This window comes from Ammospiza caudacuta, chromosome 20 (assembly GCF_027887145.1).
Source record: "Ammospiza caudacuta isolate bAmmCau1 chromosome 20, bAmmCau1.pri, whole genome shotgun sequence".
Classification (NCBI taxonomy): domain Eukaryota; kingdom Metazoa; phylum Chordata; class Aves; order Passeriformes; family Passerellidae; genus Ammospiza; species Ammospiza caudacuta.
The window spans coordinates 10455819-10469260 of NC_080612.1; the positions used below are offsets into that span (position 1 = coordinate 10455819).

The window sequence follows — 13442 nt, forward strand, 5'->3', positions numbered from 1 at the left end:
GCAGAGGAGCTGTGGTTACCTGGATCCTACCCAGCAACTCCTCTGTGTATCCCTGTTGTAAGCCTGGGTGCATTTCCAAGCTGGAGCTGCTGCGCTCTCTGTGCCCTGCGTGCTCCTGCTGCACTTTGGGCAGATCCAAATCCCCCCTCCAGGCTCCATCCCTGCCTCAGCTGAGCTCTGCCTTGCAAATGTCCCAAATTCTGGCCCCAACATTTTCCTGCTGGCTCCTGACCTTGCCAGGAGGGGAGGTGGAGGCTGAGAGCATCAGCAGAGATTTCCCTTGGGGAAAAGGATTTTCCTCTGGGGGTTCCCTGTCCTGGGCCCTGGCAGCTGCCTCTGGCTCTGGCTCTACAACTGGGGTGAGAGGTCACAGGAATCAGAAATATTTTGTTGAACCAAGAGTGTGAGGAAGGTGGAAACACCTCAATGCCTGGACCAGCAGAAAAGGCAGCTCTTAAACAAAACTGGAGATATAAAATATCAGTTCTAATGCCACTGGTCATCTAAGGAGTCTCTGACCCCAAAAAATGAGAGTGGGGAAGGAAAAACAGAAGAATAAAAATCCTTTTTGTTGTACTTATTACTCATTCTGAGTCTCTCTTATGGAAATCTGGCCTTTGGCATCAGAATCAAATAATATTTTATGAGAAGAAAGCATGATTCATTGGAATGGTGCAGTATCTGTGCAAAGGAAAACTGGGAAGGACAGGAGAAACTCAGCTGTGGAAAACCAATCCAAGGAGCCCCTGCCCCACACAGGATCCCAACCCACAGCAGGAAACAGCAAAAAGGAACAAAGTAATTCCAAGCAAACCCTTGAATGTGGTGCTGCAGCCAAGGAAGGAATTGTGGCCATATCAGATTGTCAGCAAAGGTCACACAGTGCCTGTGGCAGGAGAATATCCTGTCCTTTGGAAATTAATAGGATTTTTAATGTAAATAGTATTATATTTATATTTATATTTATATTTATATTTATATTTATATTTATAAATATAATGTTTGACTATCAAATATTATATTTTTAAATACAATAATTTAAAAATTATTTATATTTATATTTATTAATTATATTTATTATATTAAATGCTATATATTAAATACTGAATTATTAATTTAAGAATTTAAATATCAGATTCAGACTTCTGTTATTCTCTCAGTGGCTGTTTAGGTACCCTGGGCAGGAGTAAATGCAGTTTTCAGCGTGGCTGTGTCATCCCTCACACTCAAACCCTCCGTGGGCAATTCCTGAGCCAGGGCTGCAGGCTGGGCTTGCTGAGGGGACATTAAAGGGCTGGTCCTGCTACACTGAAGTCTATAAAAGTTTTCCTATTGACTTCAACAGAAATAGGGCTGAGCCTTGGGATTTTGGCATGAAAACACAAAACTGGGGCTTTGCATGTGTGAGCTGAGCAGGCAGTGCCTGACGTCAGGAATTGTTCTCTGGACAATTTGTTCTGGAATGTTCAGGGATTCCTCCCTGCTGCAGGCTGAGCATGAGCACACAGACCTGGCCCAGGCTGTTATCAGTGCAACCTCCCAGCTAGGAGATAAATTTGTCAAATTTTGTGGTTCAGGACTGTTAAATCCTTGCTGCCCGAGCAGACAGTGCTGACATTCCACCTCATTTTTCTTATTAAAAAGTCAAATTTCCACCAGTTTGTAAATTCAGCCCCACTGGAAATGTTCCTCAAAAGTGCAGCAATGTATGGTTCAAAGCCAAATGTTTGTGTTTGCTGAGAGCTAAGGAGAATGACAACAGTTACAAAAAAAAACCCAGATGAAAAATATTGACATCTGCCAAATAATCCTTCAAATCCTTCCCCATCAGTATTTTTCAGTGGAACAAGAGCCTTGTGACCTGTTGTGGCTATTCCTCCTCTTTTCATTCCAGTGGGGTTTCCTTTTATTTTATTAAATGAGTTTCTAATTAACAAAACCTGCAATTATCCTGATTTTAATTGAATTGGTGTTATTAGCTCTTTGCACTAATTAATCTCCTTTTTATTTCCTTCTCTCAGGACCTGGTTCCAAAGGTGGGCTGAGGCTCAGGAGGGCAATTTTCCATCCTTGCTGCTGTAAAACTCTGGGACAGCTGAGCTGGCATTCCCAGAGAGCTCAGACAGGAGCCAGGGAGAGGAGCTGGGGCTTGGGGGCCACAAACACCCAGCAAGGGGACAAAAACCCAGCAAGGGGACAAAAACCCAGCAAGGTGACACAAAAACCCAGCAAGGTGACACAAAAACCCAGCAAGGGGACAAAAACCCAGCAAGGGGACACAAAAACCCAGCAAGGGGACAAAAACCCAGAAAAGTGACACAAAAACCCAGCAAGGTGACACAAAAACCCAGCAAGGGGACAAAAACCCAGCAAGGTGACACAAACACCCAGCAAGGGGACACAAACACCCAGCAAGGGGACACAAACACCCAGCAAGGGGACACAAAAACCCAGCAAGGGGACACAAAAACCCAGCAAGGTGACACAAACCCAGCAAGGGGACAAAAACCCAGCAAGGGGCCACAAACACCCAGCAAGGGGACAAAAACCCAGAAAAGTGACACAAACACCCAGCAAGGGGACACAAAAACCCAGAAAAGTGACACAAACACCCAGCAAGGGGACAAAAACCCAGCAAAGCGACACAAAAACCCAGCAAGGGGACACAAAAACCCAGCAAGGTGACACAAACACCCACCAGGGTGGCACAAACGCCCAGCAAGGTGGCACAAATACTCAGGAAAGTGACACAAACACCCACCAGGGTGACACAAACCTTCCCTGGCATTTCCCAGTGAGGCTGAGCAGCCCATGCCAGATTTTAATTTAATTCTGGTTTAAGCTGGTGCTGGTGTTGGGAACCCTGTGATGGAACCACCCCCAGTGTTTTCCAGGCATTTCTCTCGAGGCAGGGTTTGCACATTGAATAAAATTCATGTTGGACAAGGCTTTGTGCTTTGCTTGTACCACTCCCAAGATTTCCTTTTCTTTAATTTTTAATCTTGATCCTGTTCTTTGCAGAGAGCAAACCAGTTCAAAATGTGATGTTTTCTACCAGCAAGTCACAGGCTCATGGTTTCTCTTCCAGCTATCACAGGAATAAAACCCCTCCAGTCCCACTGAATTTGGGCTGCCTCTTGTCACAGTCAAGTGCTTGGCACCTCCTTGGAGCAGGTCCTTAAATTAAAATATTGTAGATTTTTTTGCTGTTTAAGCACTACTGCAGAAACATGAGTGGCCAAGGAGAGAGGAGTTGGGTTTTTTTTAGTTCCCTCTGGCTGGAATTTTTCACTATAACCATCCTCAGGGGAGTTCTCATCTTCAAAAGAAACATTCTTTCTATACAAGCTGCAAAAAGAATTATTTAATGACATCATAAATTAATACAGAGAGGCACAAATTTTCCAAAATGTAGAGAGAGAGAAAAATAAATTCATGTTTGCCAAAAACACCCCAGCTCTTCCAGACTTAGGCCCCTCTTGAGCCTGTGAGCTGCCAGTGATGCCAAATTGAATGGTGGGGCTTTTGGCAGGACTGAAGTTGAGCTTGTTGAAATTCTGGCAAATATTCCCATTACTCACATTCTCAGCAAGCTGATACAAATATTTGTTCTATTTCGAGGGAAGTCCAAGCTCAGTCTGGCACCAAGTGCTGCTGGGCTCAGTGCAACTCAGCCTGCCTGGGCCAAGATGAAATTTGGACATCTACCTTCAAGAAAAACAGAATTTAAAAATTCCCTGGGCCTTTTAGCACAGATTAGAGCACATCAATGGAAAACGGTCCTCGTGTGTATTCAGGTTTTTCTCACTTGCTAATTTTTGCTTTAATCTGATTTGAAATGGGCCTGGTTTCCCTGAGCTTGGGCTGCCATTCCTGACTGCAGCTCTGGGGCTGGAAAAGCCTCCACACACATGAACCTCCACATTCTTGAGAATTAAAAGCTGTTTAAAGTGCAGTAAATCAAACTGGGACACGGTAAGCACACTTGATCTCTTTTAAAGCTGTGCAGGTTGTTGGGATTTTTTGTTAGTGATGTGCCCAGTTTAGTGTTTCTGATTTGAAAAACAAACAGAGCAAATCCTCCAGGACACTCAGGGTTGCTGTGCTCTCTTCATCCCCAGGAAGGATCCTGCCCAGCCAGGATCTCCATCAGGACCAGCACCTGCCAAGCCTCTCCAGCTGGGAAAGGCAGGAGAAATCCAATGGAAAAATGGAACCTGGGTGCCTCACCTGGACACACAGCCAGGTTAGAAATCTTGTAATGAAAACATAAAGTGAATTTAAAAAGAAAAACGTGTTTCCATTCCATAAATTAATATCACCAGCTTATTTTTCTTTTTTCTTTTTTTTTTGGTGCTCATCTTGAGTGGGATTTGTGACATAAATAATTCAGTGATGTCCCCGTGTTTTTGTCAAAGTCACACAGGAGGGGGATCCCACTAATGTCACTTTTTTAGCCATTTGGAAATGGGAAATCAGCTCTAAGTGGATTCCTCTGAGTGGAAAAAGATTGTCACTGGAGAATGATTCATCCCATTTAATCTCAATGTCTGATCTCTCTCCAGTGACTATAAAAGGAACCCAGATGACCAGATTAGCATATATCCAAATTTTGCACATTTTTCTGCTAACTCAGCCTTTCCCAATCAGGTCCTGTACTCATAAATGCCCTGTGCTATTTTTACAAGGAAAAGCTCATTATTTGGCACAGGGATCCCCAGGGCACTCCTCAGCTCCAGTGGGACAGAGCCTGGGCCCTGCCCTTTGCAAAGGCTGCCAGGTAAAACTTGCAGCAATTCCATGGTTTCTCCACACTCCCTGCATTGACTGAGAGGTTCTGGGCTGGTTCTTGCAGGAATTACTTTTTAAATTGCCTTAAATCAATAAATACTGCATGGATGAGCAGAAGGTACATGAGAAATGGTTAAAATAGCAGCAGTGATTATTCATTAAAATGACATTGTTATTGTGTTGCTCACCTTTGTAAAACAGGCAGAAGATCCAGGCAGGTTTTCCTGTGCAGCCTGGGCTGCTGCCCCCTCTCATTTCTGGGTTCATTTGTCAGCTCAGTGTTGATGCAGGGTCACAGTGAGAGATGAACTGAGCGCTGCAGGCTCTGGGCAGGGACACCCCCAGACCTCTCCCTCCTCCTCCTCCTCCTCCTCCCTCCTTTCATTCTTCAGCCCTGTCCCTGGCACTGCAGCTCTGGGCACCAGAGGCTGCTTTAACTCAGGGCTCAGATCAACTCAGGTGTGCCCTAAACAAAGAAACACCTGAAAAATCCCAAATAAACCCATGGGCACCTAAAACCCCATGGTGGAGCTTTGGGATGGTGAAAAAGGGCCAAGTGTGCACCTTGGGAAGGGGGAGGGTGGTGTAGTCAGAAGACAGAAGAGAGACAAGACATCTTAATTCACCATGGAACATTTTTATACTAATTATTGAAATGCACCCAGAGACAGCTTGTAGTAGTAAAATGACTTTATGTTCTGATATGTAAAATAAAATGTCCATGCTATGTAACAAACATTTAAAAATTCCATACCACCTGTATCTAATGTGGTTTCTAATAAAGATTTATCTGTAGTATATATGGTTTTTTTTGTCTAACCAATTCTTAGTTTTTACATCAAAGGTGTGTAATAAAAAAAATTTAAATAGATGTCTTTCCAAAAAAAAAAAAAACCTTTGCAACATTCATTTTTATTAGGTATTTCATTCATTAAAAGCAAAGCTGAATTGGACACGTGGCCTGCATTTGTGATATATATAATTTTATATATATATATATATATAAAATATATATGTATATAAATAGCTATTCAGCATGCAAAAATTGTAGTGATTTCCAAAATCTGGTTACAAAATCCCCACCAGCCACAGAGGAATTCTGCTGAGTGGCTGCAGGGGACTGTCCTGGTTGAAATGTGACCTCGGGGCTGTCACAGCCCCCATCCATGGGGCTCCTCTTGGCATGGATTCACCACAGCACAGAAGCACCTCCCCACTTCCAAACCTGCGTTTCAGCTTTCTGCCCTTGCCCGTTTGGGAAGCAATGAAATAAATCCCCACTGTGCAATGACTACAGGTGGAACATTGAGCTGTTCAGTGTCACCTCAGTGTCACCCATGGCACAGCCCGGGGCTCAGCAGGAGGGACACTGCCTGCGACAGGAGCTTTGTGGGGGAATTCTGTCCCAAAGGATTCCTCTGCTGCCCCAGCAGCGTCAGCCTCCTTGCCAGGGCCACCGAGGCTGGAAGGGCCTCTGAGATGATCAAACCCAGCCTGTGATGGAACCACAGGGACACAGAGGGCACAGCCAGGAGCGACCCTGGGCCTTCCATGAATGCACTGCTCACAGATTTTACCTGCTCTACAAATATCTGTACACTGTAAAGCCCGACAGGGCATGGGAGCTCTTCCCTCCTCACCCCATCACTAGGAAAATATTCCTCTAGGCCTCCTTCAGGCTGAAGACAATTCTGAGTTAGCTGCAAAAGAAAAGAACATAGCACAAAAGGCACGTTTCAGCTGAATACGAAAGAAATCAAGGACCAGCAAATACAGAAATTGGTTCTGGAAAGTATTAGCGACTTTTAAGCTTAAACTTCATAAATATATTGCAATAAGCAAATGTGATTCAATCAAGGGATGAGAGTCTGAAGACACTGGGTCTGTTCCTAACGCTGCAATTAATTAATTAATTTGCTGTTTGGCCTCGGACTTAACTCTTCACTTCTTCGCTTCCCCCAGCCACGCCCGATGTCGCTGTGGGGCAAAGGAGACATTTGTGCATCGGTGCCTGCTCGGGCCCGGCCCCGCCGCTCCCGCGCTGCCAGGGAACAAATCCCTTGGGAATTTGGATTCCTTTGGAATCTCCAGGGACCCAAAGGACTAAAGAGGCGCTGCCGCGGCAGTCCTTGAGCTACGCCACCGATCGAGCGGGGTTTTCCTCGGAGCTTTGGGAGCTGCGGCTTCGTGAGCCAAGGACCGTAAAAGTGAAGCTCGTATTTTTCCCAAATAGCCGAAATTTGCTCACGGATGTTTGACATTACAAGCAAAAGAACATGACTAGCTACGTCACTCGTTAATCATGAGGATGGTTTCTACTGCATGAAGACACGAGAATGAATTTATTTGGGAGTCAATGAGAGCCTGATGAATCCAGCCCACTGAGACAGGAGATGGAACTCTGTGTGTGCCTGAAGATACGAGCTCTTCACGCACACAAATCCCTCTGGAAATGCACATGTGTCTCAGCGAAGTGCAAGTTACCCACAGGTATCGACGCTGCCTGCACTGTCCCGGAGCAGAAGGGCGGCCGCGGCCTCGGGGGTCACCCGTCGGTCCAGTTCTCCACAGCGCCCATCCCTGAATGGTACTGCAGCGACGACTCCCGGGACAGCGAGAAGCCCTGCGAGTACAGGAACTCGTTGGCCGCGTTCAGGTGCGGGGACGGCGCTTTCCGCTCGCACACGGCCGGGTGTCCCCGCTCCCTGGGGAAGGCGGCGGCGGGGCCGCGCTCCCGGCCCGGGGCGGGCCCCAGCTGGTTGTAGACGCTGAAGGGGCCGTTGCCCGGCGGCTGCGAGGCCTGGCCCGCCATGGCCGGCGGCAGCCGCGGCATCATGGGCGCGGCGGGGAAGTGCGGCGGGAAGGGCTGGTAGGGCACGGTGTCCATGGTCTGCACGCTGTAGCCGCTGTAAGGTGCGACTGAAGTCCACATGTTGCAGCTCAGCGGCGGCGGAGGCGGCGGTAAATCGTCGACGGCCGAGACGGCGGCGATGTCGGCGCCGGAGCCAGAGTACATGCAGGCCTCCCTGGGGGCCACCTCGCCGCAGTAGGACGGGCTCAGCATCTGCTGCTCGTAGGGCGGCGGCGAGCGGAAATAGTGATCGTCCCCCACCGAGGACGAGGCGTCCAGGTAGGAGCGTTTGCAGGGCAGGTCCAGGTGCCGAGCGCTTTCTGCAAGAGAAATTCACACTGAGACACTCACACCGAGACACTCACACTGAGACACTCACACTGAGACACTCACACTGAGACACTCACACTGAGACACTCACACTGAGACATTCACACCGAGGAGCGGCTCTGCCGGCCGGGGAGTGCCCTCGGAGGCCGCGGTTATTGAACTAAAGCGGTGCCCTCTCTCAGCTTAATCCAGTTAAACCATCTTACTTTGGAAAAACAATGTACAACATCAAAACGACATTGTGCTGCAAATGTCAGGCTAATCCTCCCCGGCCTCAAAGCGCTGCGGTGACATTTGTCAGCTTAAGTGAGGGACTCTTCTCACATCAGCGATTACTCCACGTTCATCCAGATAAGGAGGCCCCGACACTCCTGCACGGCTCCTCCTGACAAACTCAAGAAGTCTCTTAAAGGGTCTTATCACAGCCGGCCTTCCTGTCACTGCAGAAATGACTCTACATTGCCCAGATATTCACGTCAAAAGCTGCAGAAATATTTCCAGATAAAGGAGCCCTTTCCCAGTGAGCAGCCCTTGCTCAGCTCTGCACAGCCCCTCTCCTCCTGTGAGGACCACGGCCCTGGTCCCCAGCAGCTTTCTGTTATTTATTAGAAATATTCTCTGGATGAATTAGTGAATTCATCTGCGCATTAAACATCTGCTAAAATTACACATTTGCCTTGCAGCCCTCATTACTGGTGCTGTTAGATTCTTCATTTAGCCATGATCAGAGGATTCTCCCAGCTTAAATAAATTAGCAAGCAGTGAGACATGCAAATAGAAGGATTTTTTTCTTCTGTGCAAAATTTTTCCATTTAACTTAAAACATGCCATGATCTCATCTGATGCTGGACTAAAAGGAAGAGAATGCAGTCACAGCTCAGTTAAATTTGAGAATTAGTGAATGAGACGAAAGGGCTGCTCATACCAAGCTCCCACAGTCCCACTGCTCTGCAGACACTGAGGGGATTGCTCATGGCTTTGCCTTGGAAAGTGTAGAATTTTGGTAATGCTAATGGCCTCCTGCAAACAATTCTGCATTCAGCTGATCCTAACAATGGATAATTTTCCACTGAAGCTCTGTGCCATTTGAATTACACATTCTAATTAATTGTTTCAGCTCTGTCTCAGAGTCTGAATTTACCTTCTATGGGACAAACCCACTAAAAATTGCTCCAAACAGCAGCTCTTGCCCCCTGACCTCCAAAACACTCTAATCACAGCAGTATTGTTGAAGATCAAGGCCCAAGAGACCAATCCAAACCAAACTCACAGTCTCAGGTTTATTTTCTGTGATATTTTTTAGCTGTGAACTTGAGTTACCTCTTCTTTTTAGACAATGGTAGAAGAGCCCTGAATCTCTCTGTGCTGTGAAGGTGTTGAGTGGCAGATCTTGAGTATCTGAAGCTGCAAACTGCATGTGAGCACCATTCTCATACTGATAATGCTGCAGGCTCTGGTGATTGCCATGGAGTGGGTTCACATCTGGCTTTGCTGACAGCTGGCCATGGCTGGACACCAACCTCTGCCTCATGATGCTTTTGGAAATTACTGGATATTCTTTGCTGGAAGAGGTGAGAAAAATGAAGGCTGGTTAGGCAGTGATCAGCATCATCAGAATTTCATCAGCAGAGTGAGGAAATCTTGGTTTGGCTCCCCCAGAGCATCTCCAGGCAGTGACTTCACCCCCTTTGCTTCAGACGATGAACTCATCGCACGCGCTGGGTGTGGGCAGGGCTGACAGCACAGAGTGGTCAGGAGGGGCTTCTGAGGGATATCAGTGCCACTCAGGCACCAGCACACACTCTGGCACGGTCTGCTGCTCCCCAAGAGCTGCAGGTGTGAGGAGGAAGAGGAGGGAGAGGAGGAAGGAGGGAGGGAGGGAGGGAGGGAGGTACCTCTGGAGCCGAGCCACGCGCAGGTCGCTGTCGTCGCTGCCCCGGAAGCCCTTGGCAAAGGGGTTGTTCTCAATTTTCAGCTGGGTTATCTTGGAAGGAACAAAACCAAGAATGAAGTGTTTGAAAGCAAATCAGAGCAAAAGTGCAGCAGCAGCAGGGCTGAGCTGGTGGGTCTGGGTCTTATTCTAGGCCCTGTGTTCTTCTTCTGGACTCCTGATAGGGAGAATTTATTTGTCTGGTTTAAAAGATTTCTGTGTTTCCATGTTGGAGAGCCCTGCTTGTAATGGTGTGGTTCTCCCTAATTCCCATAACAATTTTACACACCATTTAGGTACATACTTTCCACCATTCAGCCATTTGAACTCTGTGAAAATCACAACTCAAACACTGCTTTGTCCCTCTCCCTTCTCTGCATCCCATTTGAGTGCTGAGGAGAGCAGCCAGCTCTGCTTTGGGATGGTTTTGCAGAGCGTTGCTGTTATTACAAATGCACTTTTAGCAATGTTGAAAAATATCCCTTACCAAAAAACTCCTGAGAGCACAGCTGGCCGCTATCAGTGCTGGAGGGGAAGGTGGTGACATGTGAATTTAAGCAGCCTCCAGGGCTCAAACCCTTCCAGGGAAGCTCAAGCAGCTGATGAACCACAAGAAGAGTAGGACCCTTCCAAAGCCACAGCCTGACAGCAGGTTTGTACATCTTAATTTCATTTTGTTATTTAGTGATTGTGGTTTTCCTCTGATGTGAGCAGGATCAGGGCTTCAGTCCCTCCTCGTCACCTTCCCCTGGCCTCATCCAGCCCAGGAGGGGAATTGGGTGAGCACACACCTTCCTCACTGACCTGTGCCCAGGGGTAACCTCTATCCTCAACTTCCTCATCTTTTTCTTTAGGGATACAATTATTTACAGCCACACTTCTTGATAGCAGGAGATTTCTGAGCTAAACATAGCTCAGCAGTTTGTTTCTTCTAAAAGAAACCCAGACCAGGTTTTTAATTGTTGATGCTTAAGAGCATAAATAAAACCATTCAGGTATTGCTCTGAGGCTGAGATTTTCTGCAGAGCACACTGAGGTCCTGGGTGCTGTCACCTTCTGCAGGTCCCTGTGTCCCTGCTCAGGGCAGTGTCCATCCCCCCAGCCTGCAGACCCCTGAGGATCCTCAAGGATCTTCACTAAGGAATTTGGGCTCATCTGGGACATTTTCCCTAAATCTGGGGCTGCCCCCCAGCAGAGCTGGACAGCAGTGACCGTGCAAGTGTGGAGTTTATGGAGCACTCTGGTAGCTCTAGGGATGAAAGGCACCATTGACAGCAGACATTTTAATTATGTATTAAATATAAGCTCTTTTGAGTCTTTTTGGTTAACCATGTTTGGGCAATTGGTCATTTTACATCAACAGCTACAACTTCTCTGCCTTCAGTGTCCTAATGGGCACTTCCCCCAGCCTGCCTGACCATACCACATCCATGCTGCTGCTCTCTTTACTGCCTCACTAATTGCAGCATTTCTGCAAGGACTCTGTGCTTGCAGCATCAAAGGGCACACAGGCATCCTGCTTGGGAGGAAAAGCTCTGGTCAGGTTATTGGGGAGGAAGAATTTCACACTTGTTCCTGTTCCTGCAGCATTTTCCTATGAATGTGTAGGAAAGGAGCTGGTGCAGTTACACATGGCAGATTTCACACTCAGGGTGACAGGAGGGCTCTGGCAGTGCTGCCTCACTCTGCACCTTTAGTTATGAATCTTGCTACCCTTTAAAAATTCCAATTAAATTATTAATTATTCCTCATACAGCAGCTGGACTTTACCATTAGGAAAATGCCCTGGAGCAGGAGCTTGTGCAGTGGCAGAGCAGTAGCAGGGTAGAATCTGAAGCCTTTCCATGCCCTGCTGAGGTGACACAGGGAGGTGACAATTTACTGTCCCACTGCTGTCAGTCCTGCTGGGATCCGGCCCTCTGCACAGGTAACACCACCCTCACAACACACAGGTGCCCCTGACACCCACCAGAGCACAGAACTGCCCCTTTGTACCCCCAAATTCCCCCTCCCCAGCCCCCACGTGCAAACCACAGAGGCAGCTCCGAGTTCCATTTTTATGGTTACATTCCTCATCTGTCTCACTAAACACACATTCTGTAATTACTGCTCACTGCAGATTTATGGGCAAGCTTTGCTGGTCATTATTCCATGTGCTTTGCTGTTTGAGTGACATCTCAGCTCTGGGAGCACAGCGAGTCAGGGGAGCCAAAATATTGTAACCAGCAAAATATTGTAACCAGCAAAAATATTGTAACCAGCAAAAATATTGTAACCAGCATCATCCCTGCTCCTCCAGAGCTGCTCCCTGGCTCATCCCCCCTGCTTAAAGCCAGCATGGAAACTTGTCTTTTAAACCAGAACAGGAAGATCCTCTCACAAAGTTCCTGAAATAAAGCATTGTAGCCCCAAAAGCTGCAAGCCTACCTTGTGGTTCTGGTAGGAGGTGACAGAGATGAAGGAGGTCTCGGGGAAGACGTGGGTGCAGAACGCCGTGTTCTTGGAGCCAAAGGCGTTGTTCTCGTCTGCCTTCACAATGTGCAGCCGGGGCTGGTATTTGTGCATTGAATTGAGGATGATCTGCAAAACAATTGATGCCCAAGTGAGGAATCCATTCAAAAAAGAAGAGTCGAGCCGTGGCTGTTGGACGCTTTGCGGCAGAGCTCAGCTTTAGCTTCGCTTGCGAGTTAGGAAGGAAAATTTACATTCTAGAAATGCACATGGACCAAGGCACAAAAGGTATCTGCAGCTCTGGCAAGCAGAGCTGAACTTAAAGCTTTCCTGGTAAACCCTCATTTTCCATTGCTATTGGATAGAATCAGTCTGGGTGGAAAAAATGTCAGAAGTTTTTTTTCCCCCAGCTCACGCCGAAGCTGTACAATATATAATTCACCAGCAGCCCTGCCTGTAAAGATTCCTAATAAATGCTTTACTGAGCTGAAAAACACACAGTTTAGCAGAGGAAAAAAAAACAACACAGAAACCACAGGGGGGAAAAAAGCTAGAAAGCTATTTTTCTTTTATCTGATGGAAGGAAAAAAAAAAACCAAACAAACCCCAAAAAACTACAAAGCAGCAGATTGGTTTTTCCTGCTGTTTGTGGGTGGCTGGTCCAGGCACCTCTCCCCTCCTCGAGTCTTGGCAGGACCAGCACCAGCCAAGGGAATTTGTGGAGGATGCCAGGGGGGCTGGGGAAGGGCTGAGGTCCAGCAGGGATCACAGCCTGGCTCCACTAAAGGGTTTTTTTGGTGGAGCTTTTTGGGCTGAGAGAGGCTGTCCAGGCTCATCCCATTGCAGCACCGAGATTCCACAAAGCAGGGATGTGCCCAGACACTGCAGAAGAAAATGGCTTCAAGAAATGGAATTTCTTTTAAGAAGTGGGATGGTTTTAAGAAATGCGTCTATTTCTTTTACTGGGCAGAGAAGAAATACTGCTGCCTTGTTTTCTCAGCATAATCCATTCCAATCTCCCCCTTCTGCTCCCAAATGGGCTCATTGAGCCTGGCTGCTCCTGGGGGACAGGGACTCGAGGCTGGCTGT

At 47.4% G+C, this 13442-nt stretch overlaps 1 protein-coding gene across 1 annotated transcript in view; it reads right to left on the reverse strand.

Annotated features, from left to right (window-relative positions):
- Positions 1–7336: 7336 nt before the first annotated feature.
- The window catches only part of TBX4 (T-box transcription factor 4), a 31189-nt gene continuing 25083 nt past the window's right edge, over positions 7337–13442 (reverse strand). The window contains exons 6-9 of the mRNA XM_058817917.1: positions 12330–12482; positions 9868–9956; positions 9293–9534; positions 7337–7962 (exon numbers count right to left, since the gene is read on the reverse strand). Coding sequence (XP_058673900.1) covers positions 7337–7962; positions 9293–9534; positions 9868–9956; positions 12330–12482 — 1110 coding nt within the window. The remainder of the gene's footprint in view (positions 7963–9292; positions 9535–9867; positions 9957–12329; positions 12483–13442) is intronic.